Below are 24,376 nucleotides of genomic sequence, written 5' to 3'. Positions count from 1 at the left end.
TGATCACATGTAAATTTTTAAAAGACAGTCTTAGGTGCCTTCTAAGTTGTCAAAAAGACAATGTTAAGAGACTAAAAAGGCAAGCCATGCAGTGGGAAAAATAAATTTGTAGCACGTGCAACTCTCAAAGGGCTTATATATCAATAATATATAGGGCTTCCCTGGTGGCGCAGTGGTTGAGAGTCCGCCTGCCGATGCAGGGGACACGGGTTCGTGCCCCGGTCCGGGAAGATCCCACATGCCGCGGAGCGGCTAGGCCCATGAGCCATGGCCACTGAGCCTGCGCGTCCGGAGCCTGTGCTCCACAACGGGAGAGGCCACAACAGTGAGAGGCCAGCGTACCGCCAAAAAAAAAAAAAAAAAAAAAAAAAATATATATATATATATATATATATATATATATATAAAGAACTCCAACAAATTGGTAAAAAAAAAAAGACAAGCCAAAAGAAAAATAGGAAAAGATTTGGAACTGTCATTTCACAAAAAAGGCTTTTCAAATGACCAATAAATATACAAAAAATAAAAGTTGGTCAATCTCAAGTTGGTCAATCTCACCACTCAACAGGAAAATGCAAATTAAACCATAGTGAGATGCCACTACATACCCACCAGAATGGCCATAATTAAAAAGACTGACAATGTCAAGTGATGGCAAAGATGGGAACAATAAGAACCCTAGTGGAGTAAATTAGTTCCACTATTTTGTAAAACTACTTGATACCATCTACTAAAACTGAACCATAGGCAGTCCTTACAATCCAGTAATTCCATTTCTAAGTATATATCCAACAAAATGTTTGTATGTGTGCACCAAGAGACATCTACTAAAGTGTTCATACAGCATTATTTGTTATAGTTTGTATTGAAAAATCCAATGTTCATCAGTATTAAAATGAATAAATAAATTGCAGTATAATCACAAAAGGGAGCCCCACACAGAAATAAAAAGTAATGAAACCATAGCTATCTACATGCAACAGCAATGATGAATTTCACAAACATAATGTTGATCAAAAGAAGCCAGACACAAAGCATGCATACCATATGATTCCATTTATAGAAAGTGAAAAAACAGCCAAAGTAATCTATAGTGTTAGAAGTCAGGACAGTGGTTACCTTTGAGGAGAAGGAAGAAGACAGTGTTTGGGAAGGGGCATGAGGGAGGCTTCTGGGGTGCTGTCAATATCTATTTCTTGGCTTGTGTGATGGTGACAAATGATTTATCACTTTGTGATAAATCAGTGTGAGCTATACATTTTGGAGAAGAACACTTTTCTACATCTATGTGTGATATTTCAGAAGAAAAAGGGTTTGCTTTATATTGTTTTTCAATGTGAGTGCTTATCAAGAATTCCTAACTTGGAAATCTGAGTTCTGACAATTTATGGTGCCAGGAGGGAAATGCAAGGATCTCTCATAACCCAGAAGCTCTCCACTTTTACTTTCCTCCCCATCTGCCAGCTGTATAGAGGGGACCATATGGCTTTTCTCTTTTATGTGTAAATATGGTGATATTCAAAATATGGTGAGTATTTCCAAATATTGAACCAACTTTGCATCTCTGAAAAATCTCATTTGGTCATCTTGTATTATTCTTTTTATATGTTACTGGATATTATTTTCTAATACTTGGTTAAGAATTTTTGCATCTATATTCATAAGGTATATTTATCCTTAGCTGTCCTCTTTGTAATAACTTGTCTGGTTCTAGTATCAATGTAATGCTCACCTCATAAAATGAGCTGGGAATTGTTCCCTCAACCTCTGTTTTCTGAGAGAGTGTGTGTAGTATTGGTATTTTCTTCAATTTGTGTTTGACAGATTAATCAGAAAAACCATCTGGCCCTGGAAGGTATACTGCAGGAAGTTATTCAACTACAAATTCAATTTTTTAAATAGATATAAAGTTATGCATATTCTCTCTCTTTCTCTCTCTCTTTTCTGTTCTGGAAATTTATATCTTCACAAAAGTTATCCATTTCATCTAAGTTGTCAAATTTATTGACAAAATTCTTTATGATATTTCCTTTCTCTCCAATTAATGTCTGTAGGATGTGTAGTGATGTCCCACTTTTATTCATTATATAGATAATTTGTGTCTTCTTTTTTTCTCTTGATTAGTTTATCTGTATTGTTGAATTTTCTACAAACTAGCTTTTGATTTTATTGGTTTTATCTATTGAGTACTTGCTTTCCATATTATTCATTTCCACTCTTTATTATTTCTTTAATTCTACTTATTTTTTACTAAAATTTGCTCTTCTTTTACCACCTTTCAAGGTATAAGCCTAATCCATCAATATTGTACTTTGGTTCTTTCCTAGTACCAGCAATTAAAGCTATAAATTCCCCTATAAGCACTGGTTTATATATATTCTAAAAGTCTTAATAGTTGTGTGTTCATTTTTTATCAGTTCAAAATATTTTCTAATTTATCATGATTTTCTTTGATTCAAGACATTTAGGAATGTGTTGTGTAATTTACAAGTAATTTGAATTTTCTAACTATCTTTTGGTAATTGACCTCTAAATTAAATTTGTTGCGGTCAGAGTACATATTTGTATGATTCATTCCTTTTAAATTTACTGAAACTTATTTTCTGGCATAACATACGGTCTATATTGGTTAGTAGTCTACATGCAATTTATTTTTTTTCTCATAAAAAATTAGCCAATGTTAATATTTATTGATTGATATTAAGTGCAAGTATCCCTTTATATGTATTTTTAACATCTTTATTGGAGTATAATTGCTTTACAATGGTGTGTTAGTTTCTGCTTTACAACAAAGTGAATCAATGCATAGCCTGATATCGATGGGTCAATGTGCTCTAATTGTCAATTAGTTCAAATGATTGGTAGTGTTTTCAAGTCTTCTATATACTCACAGATTTTCTGTTTACTTGTTTTATCAATTACTGAGATAGAAACGTTGGCAGTTCTGCAGTTTTTGCTTTATGTATTTTGGTTTTTAAAAAATTTTTATTTATTTATTTATTTTTATTTTTTTGGCTGCCTTGTGTCTTCGTTGCTGCGTGCAGGCTTTCTCTAGCTGAGGCGAGCAGGGGCTACTCTTCATTGCGGTGCACAGACTTCTCATTGCGGTGGCTTCTCTTGTTGCAGAGCATGGGCTCTAGGCACGTGGGCTTCAGTAGTTGTGGCACGTGGGCTCAGTAGTTGTGGCTTGCAGGCTCTAGAGCTCAGGCTCAGTAGTGGTGGCTGCCAAGGGCTAGGGATAGGAAGCAATGGAGAGCTGTTTAATGCGTATAAAAACTTTCTGGAGATCTGTTTCACACAATGTGACTATACACTACTGAACTACAATACCTAAAAATGGTTCAGATGGTAAATTTTATGTGTGTTTACCACAATTTTAAAAATTTAAATAAATAAACTGTAAAGTCCCTAAGGTACTTTTAGGGTTAGGAAAGGGTTATTCTGTCTATATTATCACATGGCTGATATGGGCCAGAATGTCTTCTCAGATAGGAAACCTCCACTGTTTGTGAGACAGACATAGAGGGCCTCAGTTCTGGGCATCTGCTTTAAAGTGGGAGAGGATGGAACTTCCCTGGCGGTCCAGTGGTTAAGACTCCAGCTTCCAATGCAGGGGGCACAGGTTTAATCCCTGGTTGGGCAACTAAGATCCCACATGCCACAGCGCCGCCAAAACAAAAAAACAAAAACAGAAAACAAACAAACAAAAAAACACAAGTGGGAGAGGTTTCTGACTACTTCCAAAATATTTTTTAGGAAATGACTGGCCAAGGTGAGGTCCAGTCCTAAGCTCGTTACCTCTCGGATCTATCACTTCACGGCCAGTCGTTTTCTGGCGGTGTCCAGCTGCGATTCTGTAACCAGACTAGGTCCTGAGAAGCTGGGAAGGTGAGTTGAGCAGCCAAAGGGGCGGGCCGCGCGTTATAAGATTTGGGGAGGAGGGGGCTGGACGGGCAGGAGTGAGGTCCAAGGGAGGAGGGTGAGCTAGCGTGTGTTGCCTGGACACGGCTTGGGACTCTGTTGCCTGGAGACCTGGCAGCCGGTGAGCGTCCAAAGGGCGGTGAGAGGGGGGTAGGTACTGACCAGACACAGCAGAGCCAAGGCCATGGCTGGACACCAGAAGGAGAAGGCGATCGCAGATGAGGTCCACCAGAACCAGATCCTGCGGGAATTGTACCTCAAAGAGTTACGAACCCAGAAACTCCACACGCAGTATCATGTGAATCCACTCCGCAAGGGTGAGGGGAGCTGCGGGATGGAGGAAGGGAAAGGGGGCGCCCCCAGGAAGGAGCCGGCAGAGGTGCGGGCGGGGTGCTGAGTGGAGCACAGTAGGAGACGCCTCCTGTGACCTCTCATCCCTTCATAGCCTTCAGGAACTATGACTTTGAGGTTGGAGAGGGGTCTCACCCCCCATCACATCGAACGTATTAGATACATTAAAATTCATCCACGTCCTGATTAAATAACATTTTATTGTAAAAAATTTGAAAGCCTTTTTATAAATTTGCTTTTGAAATATTTTGCAGGTTTTATGTTTTCTTTTGCATGTGTTTTGGTTTGTTGCTATTAAAGGATTTCTTTCCGTCTTCTAACATTGTCTTAAGACCTTCAGAAAGTTCAAGGGGAGCAGACTCAGGGTCCAACGTGCCCCCTGATAAAATGGCCACACCCCCACTCCTCACTTTGCACATTCCTGGGCCGGTTTCATCTGGTCCTGTAACATCAGCTCCCCCTAAATGCCACCGAGTCTCAAGTGGAGACCCAGACCCACGTCCCCAGCCACCCCCCGGACATCCCTTAGGCACCTCAGACGCACCGGTTCAGAAAACCGGGCTCGTCCCGCACCCCTGCCCCACCTGCAGCTACTCCAGAATATTTTGTTTTAGCCAAAGGCACCACAGCCTTTCTGTCTCCCAAGTTAGAAGCTTGGGAGTCATCCTCAGTCTCTCTCTCCCTTAACTCTCTCTTTCCCTCCAGGCCCAGCTCTCCAACCCTCCCCTACACCACTGCTGGTGAAAGCTGTGCTAAAGGGGCTTTGATCATCCAGTCCCTCTGTAAAATCCTCAGTGGTCCCACAGATTCTGAGCTAAGGTTTAACCTGACCAGTACCTAAGGCCCCCGTGGATCTAGCTCTGCTGCCCACCCAGCTTCATCCTGACTCCCCTCCCAACCTGCACACTGTTCCTTTAATAAAAATTTTAGTGCCTGTTCTGCACCAGCCACAGCTCTTTTCTATCCCACCATATTTAGATGCATGGATTTCCTAAATCATCTTCAGTTTCATAAACATTGTTCCTTCTTTCAGAACTTCTCCCCCAGTCCTGGGCCTGATTAACTGTAGTCCACTGCAGCCCAGCTTTGTAAAGAAAATGTAATGTCATTTTTAAAAATAGAATTTGCAAAAAAAAAAAAAAAATTGAATTTGCATATAGTTAAGGTGTACCACGTGATGTTTAGATATACATATACATATACACAGTGAAGTGATGACGACGGTCAGCTAAGGAGCACAACCACCTTCTCACATACTTACCTTTGCGGAGGGCTGGGTGAGAGTACAGAAAATGTATGTCTTCGTTTAGCTTATAACTAACCTGGTTTTCCTCTGGAGCAGCCAACTACTAATTCCAAGAAAACCACTTAACGTCCAATTCTGTTTAAACTTGGTCTATTTCAACAATTTAAATAATCCCTTCAAGCGGTGTCCAGGCTTCCTAGGAAAAGCGCTTGGGCTCCCAGCTCATGGTCCTTGGGCACATGATTAATATGATCCATTGGGATTAAGTGAGGAAATCTTAGAATTTGTATCCATGTATGTATAAAGAAAGAAATGATGCTTTGTTAATATATGACAATAGTGCATAGAGACTATATAAATATTCATACATGGAAGTTTTTTTACTAGTAGGCGTTTGAGATAAAACACTTGGAGATCACTGGTTCCTTCTGGCCTCTGCTCATTTACTACCACTCTCCTCCTAGCTCCTTCCACTCTGCCTCTCGATGTTTCTCTAACTCACCAACCTCACTCTTGGATCCTTCCCACATAACCTCACACAGCAAATGTATTCAGGACTCTGCTCCAATGTATGTCCTTAGAGACATATCACCCACACTACACCCCACCATCAACATGGGTTTACCCATGTAACCTGCTTTATGCGGTTGTGCACCCCATTTATATTTGCTTGATATTATATATCTGTTTATTGAGTATCACCACAAATAGAGTGGAAGCCCAGGGAGTACGGGGACCTCCTCTTTCTTGTTTGCAGCCCTATCTCCAGTGCACCAGTAATTACGGGCTGAATAGATGTCTGTGGATCCTACACCTCTGTTATCACATGGCCTGCTGGGTATATATCACTATCTCTGGCTGCCTGGTATGTCTGCATCCCCATAGACCAGTCTGTCCCAGAGAACATTCTGTGATGATGAGAATGTTCTCTATCTGTGCTGCCCTAAATGGTAGCCAGTAGCCACATGTGGCTGTTGATCATTTGAAATACAGCTGATGGGACTGAGGAATGAATTTTCAATTGTATTACATTTAAATTATTCAAATTCAAGTCACCGCACATGGCTGGTGGCCACCATACAGGACAGGGCCTCTCAGATTGTGGGGTCCCCGAAGGTCTCATGCCCTAGTGCCCAGCACAATACCTGACACATGACAGACACTCAGAAAATGCTGACTGGGTGTCTGGCCTAGGGTGGGTCTTAGAGAGGCCAGGAAGATCGTTTTTTAACTTGAATCTGTGATGCTGTTTTTCTCTAGTTCACACAATCGCCAGAAAGCCCATGTCTTGGCATGATAACCTGGAGGAACCTGCAGATGGTAAGTCTGGGGTCTGAGAATACCGTTGAGATAAGCATGGAGAGGCAGCCGGCTGGGAGTCTCTCAGGGCAGTAGTTCTTTGGGGCAGGCCTCAGTCCTCTGTTTGATCATCTGAAAACGGGGCTCATACTGACAAAGCTCACAAGAGACTGACACATTCAAATAAACAGCCAGTTTATTAACTGTCAAGCCAAAAAACATGTTCCTAATGGCCCTGACATTACGGTCATCCATCCATCCATCAGTACTTAGCTGTTTCAAGCACAGGTTCTGGAGTACTACTAGCTGAGTTTAAATCCTGGTTCTGCAACTCGTTAACTGTGTGACTTTGAGCAAGTTTTTTAACCCCTCTGAGCCTATCTGTTAGGGGCATTGTGAAGATTAAACAAAATAACCCAAGTGCTTAGAACAGTATCTGGTACACTTGTGATCAGGACATGTTATTATTTTCATTATTACCATGTGATAGTCACTAGAATGGGGCTGGGGATCTCATACCATAGTCAAGGAGACAGACTAGTAAATACACATGTAAACAGAGAACAAGATTGGGATGGCAGCGGCATAGAAAACAGGTGCCCAACTCAGGCAGTGGAGTTCTGGGAAGTCTTCTTGGAGGAGGGGATAAGAGGGTGAGGTGGAGTATGTCAGGGTGAGAAGAACGTGGAAGGACATTCCAGGTATATGGAAAAGCACAGAAATGAGATAACAGCATGGCCAGGACGTACGGGTGAATGGGGGCCACGTTTGGGAATGAGGGAAGAGAGATACTTGATGGGAAGCCTAATCCTTCTGGCAAGCTCTCCTCCTTCCCCTCTACCTTCTTAGAGTGGAGTTTGTTAGAGGAAAGATGTGTGATTTTTGTAGAAGGACAGGGTGGGAAGTGAGGGGTGGGAAGGAGGAGTGAGGATCTCATAGCATCACAGAGACAGACAAGTCAATAGACTAATAGAGAACAATCCAAGAAAGTAAGGTTGTTATCGGCAGTGGAGACATCAGCCTGGCTAGAATAAAGGATAGGAGCTGGGGACTTGCAGCAATAAGGAAAATAACAGGTGGTGAGGGGCTTAAACACCGGGCAGGAGTTCATTACTAGCTGCCTTGTATTCAGGATAAGCTCGGCCCGAGGCCAGGTCCTGTATTCACAGTCCTTCATTTACTTCTCAGACATCCTGCTGAGGTAGATATTTTCCTCTCATTTTTCAGATGAACAAAGTGAGGCCCAGAGAATTAAACCACCTGTCAGGCTAGTAGTGGAAGGGCCACGAATGCCCAACTACAAAGCCAGCTTCTTCCCTTTGTCAGACTGCCTCTCTCAAACTGAGACTGGATAGGGTAGATTGCAAATGAAATGCGTCTAGGTCCTTAAGCCGTGGAGTTACAGATACACCTGGTGTTGACAGCCATGCTGATTTCAATCCAGAAGGATCTGACCTCACTTGGTACAGCCCAGCTCCTCACTCTCTCTGCTCCAGCTACATTGCCCAAACTTGCTCGTGCCCCAGGACATTTGTTCTTGCTGCCTGTGACGTGCTTTTCCTCTGCCTCTCTCAGGGCTGGCTCCTGCGAGCCTTCCTACTGAGTAGCCAGCCCTGCCCCGACATGCTCCTTTGCCAACTCCCTTCTTCGGAGTTTGCATCACTGTCTGCCACCATTGGGTTTGTTTTTATAGGTGTATATTGTGTCCCCTGTCCCCTCACCTAGACTACATCTCCAGGAGACCAGGGACCATGTCTATCTCACTCTGCTCTACCTCCAGGGCCCAAACAGTGCCTGGCACAGAGTTTGTGCTCAACAAATGTTTGTTGAGAGATGAGTGGAGGAACCAGATACCTGTGTCGCGAGGCCTAGGCAAGCCTCTGAGGCCGATGCTCTGCCTCTAAGAAAGGATGTGCCAGAATCAAGGGCACAGGATCTCTCGTTTGGTCCCAAAGCCTGACGCCTTCATAACTCATGCCTCGTCTCCCAGCCAGGTTTCTAAATCTTATCCACCACGCTGCCCAGGGACCAAGGAAGAAATACCCCGAGACACAGACTGAAAGTCAAGAGATTGGATGGGACTCAGAGCCCTTGGTAAGTGTGTCTCCTTCACTTGGAAGGTCAGAGGTAATCCAGTGGTGGCTCAGAGAACAGAGTATGGAGCTGACTGCCTGGGCTTGACCTCTGGCTACCACGTACTAGCTGTGTGACCCTGTTAAGTGACTAAGCTCTTTTGTGACTAAGTTTCCTCCTAGTACAGTGGAGATATTACAGCACTTATCTCATAAGATTGTTCCGAGGCTTAAATGGGGTGGTGTTTGTAAGGTGCTTAGAACAGCGCATGGCATGTAGTGAATGCTGGTTAAGTGTGGATTAAGCAAAGCTTGCTGATGACAGACGGCCTGAGTTTGCCCTCCCAGGTGTTAGTAGAGTGGTCTCAGGCATATCACCTACATCTCTAAATTCTGTCCCCTTCTCTGGAAAATGCAAATGCCCGTAACATATTTGCCTCATTGATTGGAGCAATCAATCCTAGGTGCAAGGAGCCTGGCAAACGCAGTCTTTAGCACATGATCTCCCTAAATGATATAGGGCTTCTGTTCCTGAGGAAGAAATGCAGGATTTTGAATAGACAACTTGAAGAGCTTCCTGCTACACTTGTCTTTCAACTCTGATTATGTCTTTCCTCATATAGAAGGTTTTAATTTTTAAGTAGTCAAATGTGCCAATTGTTTCCATTTCGACTTCTGGGTTTTGTACCTTACTTAGGAAAACCTTCAAAAACCAGAGTTACAAAACACCTAACTTTGCTCTGTATTTCCCCCTAAGTTGTTATTACTGTTGTTGTTAAGATTTGGCTATGAGCCCATCTGTTTCTTTCGTGGAAGATGTGAGGCTGGAGACACTGTTCCTCAGCTGTGTCAGAATTTCCTTCGTTACCTCAAAGGCACCAAGACCTGCACACCCTGTCTCTATATTTGCTGCCCTGCCAATGCCTCCTGGCCCCCAGCCCTCACTCCTTGAGAAGTCCCACTCACCCTACATGAAATCCAGGAGTCACCTCTTCCCTAAAGCCCATTAAGACACTTCTGTCCCCCACTTCCCCTGGGCTTTTTGAGCACCATGTGCTCCTGCTGAGCTCCAGCTCAATATCAGTGCATCAGTGTAACCTGGTGACCCTGGAGCCAGACAGCCTGCGTTCAAATCCCGGCTCCAATGTTCTCTAGCTTTGTGAACTTAACCTCTCTTAACTTCCATTTATCTGCCTTAACATGGGGATAATAGACTCAACACTTGAAGGTTTGTTGTGAGGATGAACTGAGACATATATAAACTGCTTAGGATGGTACCTAGCACACAGCATGTGCTCAGTAAATGCGGGCTACTGCGATGTTGAGGGGGGAGAATAGACAAGAGGGCCCGGCGCCCAACTGAGGACCAACTCGGTGCTTCTCCTGGCCTGTTGGCTTAACCACTGTTGTCTTTATCTGGTGAGTAATTTTCTAGTGTGCTCCCTTCCCAAGAACTCCTCACACCCTGTAGTCCTCATATTTCTCCAGGTGCCTGTCTTTCTCACCCATTTATACAACTCCAGTCTGGGCAAGGCTCTGCAACCCCTGGTTCTGCGCAGGGCTACTGCACGGAGATTGGAATAAACAGCTCAGTGAGTCGGGTTTTACCAGTGAAGAGCGCAAATAGCTGCTCATTTGTAACAGCCCCTCTTCAGATATGGGGCATCGCATTGGAGGGAGGAGACTGTGCAAGACAGGGAGAGGCTTCCAGCAGGAGCCCTCACCTCTTACCCAAGGAGGACTGAGTCCAGAAGGAGAGGCGCTGTTGGGCAGCTGGGGAAGAGATAAACGCTCAAAGGGTAAAGGAGGAGGATGGGAGGCGGGGCCACATAATTTACAGTGAATAAGGGAATGGAGAGGGGGCTTGTGAACGAAGGAAAGCGGAGTGAAGAAAAAATCCTCCAAGCTAGATAACTAAGCAATGTAGAAAAATATCACAAAGCACAAGTCATTTAACTCACTACTCTTCATTTTCTTAAAGGGAAAAGGCCTGGCTCGCATGGGTACAAAGTGTATGGGTAGAAGTGTTGCATCTTTGACCCGCACATCTCAGGGCAGGCCCCCCAGCCATGATAGGAAGGAGAAGTGAGACTGGCTTGGCCAGCCCTGCCCTGCGTGGGCCCCCAGATCACTAGTCACTGTGGGGTTTCAGAGGGTCTGGAAATATACCACACCTGTTCATTTTAAACCTGGGGACAATGCCATCAGATGGCACTGGTGGCAAAGTAAGAAAGCGTACCCAGAAAACTTAGATCCAGGGGTCATGCAACCATAAAAGGTAATTAAGCTTTCAGAATGATGTGTTTGGGGGCAGAAGAGGTTTGATCAGCCCCAACTTAACACGGGGCTCCTGCCCCCAGCGGCACCTCGCCCCGCACAGGCAGAGAACTCCAACCCCAATAATGGGACTCTGGGGAAGCCACACTCAGTATCGCTCAGCCTCTGGTCTCCTGGTAACATTTGCTGAAAGTATAACCTTTTAGTTAACGGCACAGTGTAGCTTCTGTGAGATATGTGTGTCCTGGGGCTCACTCTTACTCAGTTCTCTGTGTAACTACTTCAACAACATCCAATCTTTCATTCAGCAAATGTGTCTTGAGTCCCGTGTGTGTGCTGGATACTGTTCCAGGTGCTGGGATACAGATGCAGCACCTCCCCTCATGGAGCTTCCATGCCAGTGGGGGGAAGAGTCCACAGGCCTCCACCGTAGGCAGCGGGAAAGGGCAGTGCAGCAACTCTGCACAGTTGAGATTCTCATGCAACCCTGCAAGTCTTTGGGTGGAAATGTTGTCTTCATTTCACAAACAGGGTTTAGCAAGGAAAAGCACCAGAGGCTGCACATCAGGAGACTGAGGCCTGATTCAAGTCCAGGTCCCTACAAGCCCAGGTCTTCCCCCTTCCCCACTGGCTTCTTTCTGATGCCTGCATTCCCCTCTCTAGGTCAACCCACAACGCGATGACCCCAGGCTGAACCACTTCAGGGTCTACAATGACATCACTCTATACAAGGCTAAAATGTGGAGCTTGGGAGAAGATGATCACCACAAGTAGTATTCCCGCAGTGCTGTCAATTGCTGTCGTTAATGCCCGAAGTGTGTGCTTCCCAGGTGAAAAAGAGACACGTTAAAGCCTAGGTCTGACTTTTACTGCCCTGAGTCTCACATTTCTCCCTTCTGGTTCATATCCTTAATTTAATAAACTAGGGGGAGAATTCCAGTTAAAGATGGCAAACTAAAGGCCTACAATATCTCCTCTGCCTTTCCAGACCCCGATAATAAATGGATTTTTTTTAAAGGTATGAACCCACAACAGAGAAAATGAGAAACATTAGCAGCCAAGAAGACTGAAGCCATGTTTAAAAGATGGAAAGCTGATGGAAGAGGGTGAAGGAAACCACAAAATGCAAGCGGGACACCTCTGAGCACAGGGCTCTGCCCCCCAGAACTCTGGAGGGAGGTCAGGACTCTGGACAGATTGGGGTGTGTTGGAGGGAACCGAAATGGCCACTGGAAGAGGGTCTGCAGGGAGTCTCCTCCGCACACCCCAGCACCAGGCGTGTAACAGCTCCCACGCTGTAGGTTTACTCTTGGAGAAATGGGCAAAGCCCAGGGCTCAGGGACACTAAGTAAGACGTGGGGTAGGAGTGAGGTGTAAGGCTGAAAACAATGACCATCTGTGAAAAGAAGGTTGAACCTCTCACCCGCCCATGCTGCATTTTTACCCTGGGTTTGAAGATAGAGGGCTCCTTTCTGAAAAAATGAAACAGCTCTGAAGAAAAGACCCCCCCACACACACACATGATACCATTTGAAGGTCCTGGGAAACAAGAACTAGGGAACGTCCAGGCAGGTGAACACACGGAGGTGCTGGGGGAGTCACTCACTCAGGGAGGGCATGGACGCCCTGTGCACTAACCCCCACCCTGCCCCCAAATCCCTTTGGGAGAGGGTCTGCAGGGAGTCTCCTCCGCACACCCCAGCACCAGGCGTGTAACAGCTCCCACACTGTAGGTTTACTCTTGGAGAAATGGGCAAAGCCCAGGGCTCAGGGACACTAAGTAAGACGTGGGGTAGGAGTGAGGTGTAAGGCTGAAAACAATGACCATCTGTGAAAAGAAGGTTGAACCTCTCACCCGCCCATGCTGCATTTTTACCCTGGGTTTGAAGATAGAGGGCTCCTTTCTGAAAAAATGAAACAGCTCTGAAGAAAAGACCCCCCCCCCACACACACATGATACCATTTGAAGGTCCTGGGAAACAAGAACTGGGGAACGTCCAGGCAGGTGAACACACGGAGGTGCTGGGGGAGTCACTCACCCAGGGAGGGCATGGACGCCCTGTGCACTAACCCCCACCCTGCCCCCAAATCCCTTGCTCTCTGTATCTCTTCCATCTGGCTCTTCCCGACTTATGCCTTGAAGGGTGAAGCCATATATTGCTGCGGTCACTCCTGCTTTTGTATCCTGACAAGACTGAATGGAAGCTCCAACGCTGAGTGGCCTCACCCTGACAGCCATTTTCATACAAGGCTGGACAAGACCAATTATTAGTGACTACATGGGAATCTAGAAGGGTGCCAGTATCTCGTAACTGTTACGAACTTTTTGCTCTAAGGAATCCATGGTCAATGACCAAAGGGTGACCTGTGATATCATAGAAAGAGATTTGGTCTTTTCCTGGTTCCTGACGCAGAGCTCCTAAATCCTTTGTAATTTCCTAAAGGATAGGGGTGGAAGGAGGGTCTTTTGTTCTAATGAGGTGACCCTTAGCAGCCTCTAGACAGCTTCAGCATGGGGGCTGCTCCCCAGGAAGACCAAGCCTTGGTTAGAAACTTGCAACTTTCAGCCCCACCACCCAACCTCTGGGGAGGGAGGAGGAGCTCAAGATTCAATTAATCACCAATGGCCCATGATTTCATCAATCATGCCCACATAGTGAAACCCCCAAAGACCCCCAGACTGCAGGGTTTGGAGAGCTTCCAGGTGGGTGAACACATCAAGGTGCTGGGAGGGTGGCAGTGTTTTAACTGTCAGGATTTGTGGCTTGAGTGTGCCTGGCATTTGGATGCACCTGGTCTTCCTTTAAGGTAGTGTAGATTATTGCTAGATTACTGGATTTTCTTGAGTGGTCATTAGCTTACAACAGTCTCCTGAATGCCTTTAAAATTCCCTGTCTTTAATCCCCTAGTGGGATTTCTAAACGAATTATCCTACTCTATCCCTATCAGATTCACCTCCAACATTTTATCATTTGTACTTTCAATGCCACAAAATATCTCCAAGAGTCCCTTTAATGTGACGTTTTCTGCCAGTGTCACTTCCTCTGGGACATCATCATCCTTTCCATCATTTTCCTCATTCTGTTAAGTTCACATTCACTATTTCTCTGGCTGCATCTCTATCTAGTCTCTACAACAGCAGCCTTGTCTCCATTCCCTCATCACCTATCTCTCCTATAACTCCATTTGCATTCTATCCAATTTTACTTCCAACCTTACCACTTTTCATTTCTTTGCTGCACTTTCATCTGTTGGTCAATTCCCTCTTTCAATTACTTACTTTTGTAAAATGCCACGTGGGCTTATCGCTGGAGATGAGGAGACAACACAACTGCACTCTTTGCCACCTGTGCATGAACTAAATAACAGGCGTGCAGTGACCAATCACCCACATACTTCAAAAGAAGTGATATTTGGCCACTATTCATTATGTATCTTTTATGCAGTGGTTTATGGACTGAAGAGCCAGCAGCAAAGTTTCTACTTTCTGCAATTATTTGGTTAACAATACTTTGGTAACTGAAACATGAACAGTCTTGTCGAGGAACACTGCTGCTATAACTGCACCTTGATAGCTGAAGTCCACGTATATTGGAACAAAGCAAAGCAAGAACAGCCTGGACTCGGTAACGGGAACTGCTAGCTACTACTTATCTTTCGGTGCATTGAATTGCACTTTAAAGCAGTATGAGGGCTAATGCTGAATTCTATAAAGTATACCTCTGAAATTAAGGAAAGTGATTCCATTTGCTATAAAGAAAAAAAAAAGGAAAGAAGGTACATTGTTTTCAAAACCTTTAGAAGTACTCAAATCAGTAATTTACTTTTGTCCCTACCAGTGTGAACTCTGGCAATCTGTGTTCACCTTTCTTGAAACTCTCAATATGTTCCACATATAATTCAAAGTCTCTGAGCTGAGGTTCCTTATTGGAATTACTATACATTACCCCATTCACTGCTATTGTACAGACTGTCAAAATAGGTCAGGGTTAAACATTGTGGTCTTCTGAGAACATGACTTGTCTGCTTAGAATTTTGTTCACTGAAATTAGTTTACAAAAACTAAATTCATTCTTTTTGTTCTAGAAACTCAATATCATAGGAAACCAGAGAGATCCTTTTTTAAGTCCCAATGATGCTATAAGGAAACAATGTGAAAATCAGTTGTTTTTTCTGCCTAAGCATATAGAGTTCTCAGATATCTGTAGCCTCCTTAAAGTATGGCTTCTAAACTGGAATAGAGAGCAGAGGGCAGGGAAGCTGTCTTCCTTTCCCACCTTTCAAGATACAGGAAAGCCCAACACGTAACATGGCCCGCCCACCACATCCAACCTGTGCACAGCTCCCCGCCAGCGGTGGAGAAGCTTCAAACATGCACCACCATGGCTCAGCAGACATTAGGGAGAGCCACCCCACCCAGCAAAATAACCCTACGCGGGTATACACTCTCCTACGGCAGGCAGTGTCCTAAGCATTTTACACATATTAACTCAATGCTGAAAGGAAACCTCTTTGGTAGATACTATTATCACGTCTACATGGAGATGACAAAGCACAGAAAAATTAACTTGCCCAAAAGGTCAAGCAGCAAGTATGCAGCCGAGCCAGGTGTCAAACCGAGCAGGCTGGCCCCAGAATCCATGCTTTTAACTTCCACAGGGCTCATTTATTTATTATCAATAAATGGCAGTATGATTTAATATGTAAAAAGTAACTTCTAAATCTTTTAGTCCTGAGTTTTTAACCAAGAATATATATTTCTCTGAAAATTTTTCTTTAGTTTATTGAAAGAATTTTTACAAAAGGAAACCAACAGAAGGGATCCAACTGCATTGTGAAATCCCAAGTCTCCATCCCCTTTTCTTGGTCTTTGTATACAAAGATGCTGCTTATTTAGCGTGTTCTGCTCTTCATTTTCTCTCTTGTGCGTTTTCCGGGTCTCTTCTGCAGAAAAGGAAACACCACATGTATTCACACAGCAGTTGGCCTTCTGCCCCAGGGTCAGGATACAGGGAAAGGAAGGGAAGGGGAGGGGCAGGGTGGGAGAAGAAGCTGCTCTGGCCCCTCACCTGCGCCCCCGGCTCACTTACATTTGATCCTTTCTTTCCAGGCTTCTTGAGGCCCTTGCCATGAGCTGTCTTGGCCCGGAAGCCAGATACATCATCATAGCTCTCACGAGTGTTCCACTTGGAGCCTTTCTTCTTCCCACCATAACCAAACTTCTGGTTTTTATAGCGTCGCTTGGCACTGGGCCTGGAAAAAAGCGGTCTTACACGAAACCCTCAGCACTGCAAATTCTGATGAATGTAATGACCCAACAATACCCTCAGTTTCCTATCTGTACAGGTACTACGGTACCTAGAATCTCATGCTTGGCCCTACATTTCTAATCTACAAACTCCCCAGGCAAGCTCATCTATTTATAGTCTTAACCACCAAAGCAGGAAAACAAAGCAAGAATCAGGAAAAGACCCAGATATATCATGTGGCTTACCACTTATCTTCAGAAACCTTTCTATTTAAACTAAATCTTGCTAAATCATCCTCAGTTGTTTCAATTCCTCTGAAGGATATTAAATGCAGTTAACATTCAGGTGTAATACATTTTAACACTGGTCATCCCACAGGAATCTCAATTCACCATACCCAAAGTCACACGTCAGCTCCCTTCTAGACCGGTTTCAGCTCCTGTATCTATGTCCTAACAAGAGGCTGGTGGTCCTACCATCTACTCAGCCACCCACACTATAAACCTGGAGTGGGCCTTGATTCTTCCTTCTTTCGTTCTCTACACCCAGCTCAGTTACTGAGACCTGCTAATTTAACCTCTTGAATATTTCTTCAACCCATTTTCTCTTCTCTACCCCCGTTAACACTTCTACGTCATTATCCTTGTTCTCTGGACTTCTGTAACGGTCCCCGCCTCCCTCACTTACACAACCAACACTGAAATATTTAAAACATGAACATGACCTGCTCGCTATTTTGAATAAAGCCCATCAGTGGCTCCCCACTGACTGCTGGATACAGCCCAGGCTCCTCACAAGGCCAACAAACACTGCCCTGTACTCGGCCCAGGTCCCCCCAGCTACACCGCACCACTGCTTGCCCACACTGTATCCCTGTGCTACCAAATGCTGGCTGCTCTCATCTCTATGCTTTTGCTCATTAGTGTTCTTCTTTCTTCCCAAAACCCCGTGTCTCTCCCGTTCTCCTGGTTAATTCCTTCCTACTCATGCTTCAGACTAGGCTCAGGTGGACCCTCCTCCAGGAAGTCATCACCTGACCCTGACCCCTGGACCATGTCACATATTTCTAAAATGTGCTTCCAGACTACTCTATCTAATGTCTCTAGCACAGCATGTACTATATTATACAGAAATGACCACTTCCCCCAGAAATGCATAAAGGTAAATGGAAAGAACCAATAATAATATCCAGCATTATCCCTTTCAATCTTCCTACTATTAAGAAGCACTTACAATTTTCTCATTTTCATAGATGAGGAAATTCACATTTAGAAGGGGGAAGTAACCTGCTCAAAGCTACCCTCCTAATGAGTGGCAGAGTCCAGATGGGAACCTTAGGTCTGCACACTTCACCATCACACATGAGGAATCAACTTCTACTGAGCATTCACTCAAAATGTGCCAAATCCTGAAATCGCCTCATTTTAAACTTCAAAGACTGATGTGGCTGAATGGGCCCATCACACGGCCTGTAGCTGTGGCCACACTCTCTGCACTGAGGTCACACCGTGAACTGTGGCCCTGCATGCACCACCACCAAAACAGAACCCGGCACCCATACCGCTTCTTCATCTGCTGGCCTTTGGCGCCTTCTTTCGTGCTCCGTGCGACAGGCTTCTGATCTCCCTCAAGGAAGTCCAGTTTATCAGAGAAGCCTGGGAGTGAAGAAGTACTTTGATCAGCGCCATCACATTTCAAGAAAAGATTAAGCTTCAAAAGAAGGATGTTACTTATGGAATTGGGATTAAGAGGCCCATCTTGTTCCCCACCCCATTCCCAAACCTTAGGTCCAATAGTTCCAAATCAATCAAGCCCCTAGAGCACTATGTGTTTGTTAGAATTAGCAGGTACACCTGCTCCCCTGCAGCCTTAGGAGAGAATATACTCACCTTTCTGATATTTCTTAATGGCACTCATCATGTGTGCTTTCTCCCGCTGCCGCTTCTGAAGAACTTCTGTTTGCACCTGGACGTGGACACAGGACTGTTAAACCCACTCCAAGCCGGCGCTGCAAGTGTCTACATTCTCTCAGTAACCACGCTGTGACATTACCACCACCGCTGAACACTGACTATGTGCCACAACTACACTAAGGCTCTAAGTATATTCTCCATTTCTCGTCTCAACCACCCAGTGAAGTAGAAATTCTTATGACCCCAAAACTGAAGCACAGAGAGGTTACACAACTTGACAGAGTCACACATGGGCAAGTGCGGAGCTGAGATTCACACCCAGGCAGTCTGCACCCTTACCCCGTGACACAACCTGCCTACAAAACTGCACAAATCATGTTTATGTCTACATCCAATTCTCCCACTAATTATATTTGGGCAGATTAAATATCTAACCTACTGTTGCTAGGCATCAAAGTACCAACAGAGACAACAATCTCCCTGAAAAACAAAGAAAAAAAGCTTTAAGGACAAAAAGAGATGATTAAACTCTAAGGCAGCACTCCTCCATCTCAACATTATGACAGTTTGGGCGGGATCACTCTGTGTGTGAGAGCATGGCCTGCCCTGGGCACTGCAGGGTGTTCAGCAGCCTCCCTGCCCTCTACCCACTAGCTGCCAACAGGACGCTCCCCACCAGGATGCGACGACCAAAAATGTCTCCAGCATTGCCAAATGTTCCCTGGTAAGCAGAATTGTCCCCCACTGAGAAACACAGCCCTGTGGTTTCCTCACATTAGAAACAAGGGGCTAATGGGCCCGACTAAGTTATTCTTTCCTTTGATAATTTAAGTTATGTTAAACCAATTGCCCAAGTCTTTGAGTTGATCTCAACCACAAACCACATCCATCCAACAGATCCACAGCTGCCCCTGTGCAGAGCCCAGGATGCTAATCTGCTCATACCCTGCTAAGGATCCATCAGCGAAATAACTGCAACTGCGGACAGCAGCTCAGCACCCAGATCACAAGTGTTTATGTCCAAAATGTTAACAAAGTCTTAACACCCATGCTGATCCTGTTCACAGTCAATTCTTCCCACAACCCTAAGTTTAGTTCCTGTCACCTTCCTTCTTAGGTAACCACGAAATAAATAAGGAAATCAAGAAAAGTTTTATGGTATGCCTTCTGGTTTTACATTAGAACTCAGTCACAGTTCAAACATACTGGTGCCATTTTTTCTGATTGGAAAACAATCAATAATATGATTGATTCCTTCAAGGACTTTATAATCATCTAGGCCAGTGATTCTCAAACCAGGATGTGTATTGGAAACATCTGAGAAGCTTTAGGGGCAAGGGATGAAAACATGCAGATTCCCAGAGTTCCCAAAGCCTAGAAATCTGTTTTGAAGTTTCCCCAGTTGACTGTGCTGTGAGGTCAGGTTTGGAAACCATTGATCTGGACCCAATTCTCTGCTGTACAGGTGTGCAAACTGCAGCCCAGAGAGGCACATGACTTGCCGGTAGTGACCACACTACCTCTGGCTACACACAGGTGTCCAGGAGGGATTGTGCTCGTGGACACTAGCACCCATGCCACTGTGAAACAGTAAACACACAATGGAACACACACGGGGCATGGAACCAACTCAGACCAAGCAACCTACTAACAAACACACTCGGCCCCATCCCATCCCATCCCGCTCATTTTCCTTCCCACCTTCTTTCCGTATTTCCTAAGTGCTCGCAGCTGCTTAGCCTTTTCCGACTTCTCCATGGCGGCCTGTTTAGCCTGCAGCTTCTGTCGAACCTAAAACACAAAATATTATCAGCTCATGTTATTTGAAAATGGGATGACTGCTGCTTAGGATGCACTGCAGCAGGGAGCAGTTATTTCCAGCTCTGCAAACTCTGGGGCTCAAAGGAACCTTGTGAATCATCTACTTCAAGCCCTGTGTTCTACACACAAGGTCAGTAAGGTCCAAAGGCTGACCACTTTGTCCAAGACACCAGAAGTCTCAGCCTTGCAGACAGAATATCAAAGCGACCTTCCTCCACCCAGTGTGCTGTTTGATCCATTATGCAAAATGGCATTGTACCAGGAGAGGACTAACTTCTCTCCATCCCTACTGTCGGCAGACTGTGGTTAAACCAGTCTGCAGCTTCAGCCCCTTCTCCAATACACCACATACACAATAAAAGCTCAAACAGATATCAGGTACCTAGCAGCTTGCATTAAACATACACATTTCAGTTAAAGGATGAGCAGTTGTCAGTTTGAATGTGCAGAGATGGGTCTGGGCTCGTCTCTAGATTAGCTTCCCTGAGTACACTGAGACAAGAAAATCCAGCTTGAGACCCAAGGGAACTATTTAGGTATATCTTGGATTAGATGTTGGTAATTCTCTGCCTCCCAAAGTTGAATGAGGGCAAATTCTACCTAACTCTAAATTATATCAAATCTGAGCCATATATTAATCCTTCATTTTACAGAAGAGGAAAACCGAGGCCCAGAGAAAGGTAACTGTCTACAAGTTATAGTGCTGCCCCCAGGCATTGGCAGAAAAGAACTATTGTCTTTTCCACACATCATGCCATGACCAAGCCAGTTAGGAAATGCATAAAGGCCATCTTGACTTCAGGGACCACACTTCTTACAGTACCTTCTTCCCCTTAACTGTTTAAATTAGGAAAAAGTCATCCTTCCATTTCTCCAACTGGTGGTGATTGGCATGAATCTGATGTAGATAACTGAGATAATAATGGTCCACTGACAACCCATTCCCTATCAGTGGGCTTATGCCTATGTTTGTTTAAATGTTAAAGGAGATAAGCCAGCTGAATACACTTAAGTACAATGCCTCAGCTATCCAGAGAAAACCATTTCTGTTTCTCACCTTCTGCATCTGCTGATCAGACTTGGCCATCTCTGCAAAATAATCCGTGGGCCGCTTGGTAGGGACTTTGAGCTGATGGAGGCGGGGCAATACTGCAAGCACTGCTGCCTGGGCCTGACAGTAGCTGAGGATGTGGGACAAAAGTGTAAAATAAGCTAAGGGAGAGAGGCCTTACATCCTTTCCACTGCCTCTCATGAGGCATCCAAGGTCAGAGGACTCTCAACATCTGACCTCCACCAGCAAGAACACACACACAAACAAAAACAGTAATAAAACCTCATTAACTTAATGGGAGAAATTGAGATGTACACTCTTTTTGAAAGGAGTGGGTAGTATTGCTAAAAATAAATTAGTAGTTTAAGAGAATGACCACTTTAGAAGTGCCCATTAACTTACAAACAAATGCCAATTACACATTCTTATTTGGTCACTAAGAAAAGCCCATATAAGGACCTTCCATAAGCAAATTTTTGTTCTAATAATTAACTGCACACACACACACACACACACTTTAAAACTCTGAGTATTTGAAAATAAACTGGACTTTGTTGTGATTGCTGGACAAAGGGGCTCTTCTCTCAACCAGGGAGAATCTCCTAGCTCTTCAGTCCAAAGAAGCCTTCCTCCCTACACCCCGGCTTATGACACCTCTGAGGAGTACAGGCCCACGGCTTCCCCCTCTCCAGCACAAGAACCCACAACCTCTGCCACATTTGAAAACATACATACAAGCTCATCTCACGCTGAAAGTCATCTTCTGGATCAACAGCTTTCTGATCCTTGTTCTGAGATGTTGCCTGAGGTCCACGGATTTCCGGTACCGGACCCAGGGTCACATCAAGCCTTTCAACCCATTCCAGATCCCGCTTGAATTCAGCCAAACACTGCTTCAGGCCATTCTAGGAAATTCAGACACTGAGCTCACAAGTCAGTAACAGGCCAGCGGAAGAAGAGCTAACCCCCAAGACCCCGACAGGCAGTTGACCCTCTTGGCAATACGCAGGTTGTGTCTTTCCTGGGACTAGAACGCAGCCTCCCGAACACAACGGTGCCTCGCGCGCATCCCAAGTCCAGCACCCTCCAACCGGGCGCCCGAGCTCACCACGTCGTTCACGGCCTTCTTCGGCCCCTCTAGCACCACGTTGAGGCCTGGCTTCAGAAGCCCTCGGGAAAACGCCTCCTGCAACTACAGGGCACGATCGGCGGTCAGTACCGGGGAGTGAGGACCCCTCTCCTGCGCGCACCCCACGAGCTCGGATGACACCTACCTCTCTGTCTGTGACAAGGGGGTCGTCAGAATCCGAGTCCGAACCTGAGAGCGGGGGAGTGTCCATCTCGCAGCACGCACGTCCACACCCGCCGGAGGAAGCGAAGGAGCCCGAGGCCCCCGCGCCTGGAAAAGGGCTCCCCTCGTCGCCGCCGCCCGCTTTCAGCCCCCTGCCCTCCCGCCCGCTGCTCCACGTGGACTCGAACAGCACCACCTGCCGACAGCACCCAGATGCAGCTGAACTTTCCAATCGGAGTTCCGCTTCCGGCTGCTCACACTTCCGGTTTCCCGTTGGTATAGGAACCGCTCCGGCGTCTGTGAGTGCTACGTTGCTTGGGGTTCGTAGGCGTAGTACCCTGTATACACGCGTGCTCTGGTGATCCAGAGAGCAGAAGCGACAGGTGGGAAGGGTCCCTCGGGGTCGTCCGGAGGAGCAGGAAGCCACGAAGACCAAAGGAAAGAGGAGACGCAGGAGCGGGGTCGGGGGCGCGGGAGAAGGTTGCTGGGGTGAGGGGGCGGAGGAGGAGTCCAGGGGAGGATCTAGGGGCGTGTCGCGGGGGCGGGGACGGTAGTGTGGGCGGGGTGACGCGCTTCTCCACGCTCACCAGCTGCGCTGCATCTTTAGCGAAACTCCTTACTGGGACCATGTCCACTGTGGTAGCTCAGTCGCTGCATGTTTTTGGTCTTCGATCCCACGTGTCCAACAATGTGTTCTTCTTCGATGAACAGATCATTATATTTCCTTCAGGAAATCACTGTGTGAAGTACAATGTGGATCAGAAGTGGCAAAAATTCATTCCAGGTAAAACCCTTTCCAATCTGACACATACATAACCGTGTATGCCAAATATAACCCATAATACCGACACGACGATTGAAAGGAAACTTTTTTGGCCAACTTGAATATATATATATAGTTCTATAAATGTAGAAGAAATACATGTCTACTTGCCTTATTTAATGTATAGATTAATGAATCACACATACATAGTTTAAATCACATGTAAAATCATGTTAATTTAAAAGTACTTTTTTTCACTGTGATTTAATGAAAAAAATTCTTTTAAAGAGTTTCATGCGTCTTCAATATCATTGTCTTTGTCGTCACCAGGGCCACTTTTTCAGTTTTCTAACAGTTTTCCAGAGTACACCACTTTCATGACAGCACCTTTTGAACCCATGTATGGTGAAGACACTGGAGATTTCACCCCAAGTCACACATAACCGTTTGTATACTGTAACATTTGGTTTCGTTCGCATTGGTGCTGCTAATAATATACATGATTTCCACAGCTTAACCACCTACTCTGTTTTTCCACTCTTTTTTGCACTTTACATGTTTTATTGTGACTTGCATACAAAAGACTGTATACTACATATATGTAATATTTAAAGAACTATAATAAAATGAAGATCTGTGAACCCACCAACAGGAGAGTAAATAGAACATTACCAGTTCCATTGTTTCTCCCTGACTTCATTCTTCTCACACATGCAGACTCTCACTCCATCCTGGACTTTGTAATTATTCCCTTATTTCTCTACGTAATTTTACCACATCTCTATCTGTGTGGCCTTATGTAAGATATCCTTTTTGTTTGTGCTCTTCACCAGCTTTATATAAATGTAACCATAGTGTATGTATTCTGTGACTTCCTTCTTTTTTTCAACGACATACTTTTGAGATTCATGCATCTTGATACATATTAACAGTTCATTTTATTACTCATAGGACTCTAATTCTCAAGTATATTTATCCATTCTAGTGTTGATGGACATTTGGGAATGAACTTTTTTTGCTATTTCAAATGATGCCACTATAAACATTCTTTTTTTTTTTTTTTTTTTTTTTGTGGTATGCGGGCCTCACACTGTTGTGGCCTCTCCCGTTGCGGAGCACAG

The 24,376-nt window shown here is 45.0% G+C and overlaps 3 protein-coding genes across 3 annotated transcripts in view; 2 read left to right on the top strand and 1 right to left on the bottom strand.

Annotated features, from left to right (window-relative positions):
• Positions 1-4,031: 4,031 nt before the first annotated feature.
• Positions 4,032-12,021, top strand: CFAP144 (cilia and flagella associated protein 144). The gene is made up of 4 exons (XM_007123067.2): positions 4,032-4,238; positions 6,779-6,838; positions 8,808-8,911; positions 11,830-12,021. Exons 1-4 carry the CDS (start codon positions 4,106-4,108, stop codon positions 11,938-11,940), a joined length of 408 nt encoding a protein of 135 aa, XP_007123129.1. The 5' UTR covers positions 4,032-4,105; the 3' UTR covers positions 11,941-12,021.
• Positions 12,022-15,923: 3,902 nt separating this feature from the next.
• EBNA1BP2 (EBNA1 binding protein 2) lies at positions 15,924-22,737 on the bottom strand. Its single transcript, XM_007123068.2, has 9 exons — positions 22,476-22,737; positions 22,310-22,393; positions 21,937-22,106; positions 21,207-21,330; positions 20,030-20,119; positions 18,305-18,380; positions 17,977-18,070; positions 16,257-16,419; positions 15,924-16,110 (listed from the first exon to the last, which is right to left on the bottom strand). Exons 1-9 carry the CDS (start codon positions 22,539-22,541, stop codon positions 16,060-16,062), a joined length of 918 nt encoding a protein of 305 aa, XP_007123130.1. The 5' UTR covers positions 22,542-22,737; the 3' UTR covers positions 15,924-16,059.
• A 382-nt stretch (positions 22,738-23,119) lies between these two features.
• Positions 23,120-24,376, top strand: part of CFAP57 (cilia and flagella associated protein 57) — a 77,886-nt gene continuing 76,629 nt past the window's right edge. The window contains 1 exon segment of the mRNA XM_024125300.1: positions 23,120-23,276. Within this exon segment, the coding sequence (XP_023981068.1) occupies positions 23,120-23,276 (157 nt within the window).

The sequence above is a fragment of the Physeter macrocephalus genome, chromosome 3 (assembly GCF_002837175.3).
Source record: "Physeter macrocephalus isolate SW-GA chromosome 3, ASM283717v5, whole genome shotgun sequence".
Classification (NCBI taxonomy): Eukaryota; Metazoa; Chordata; class Mammalia; order Artiodactyla; family Physeteridae; genus Physeter; species Physeter macrocephalus.
The sequence above is the reverse complement of the archived record's forward strand: the minus strand, read 5'-3'. Positions and strand labels throughout refer to the sequence as shown.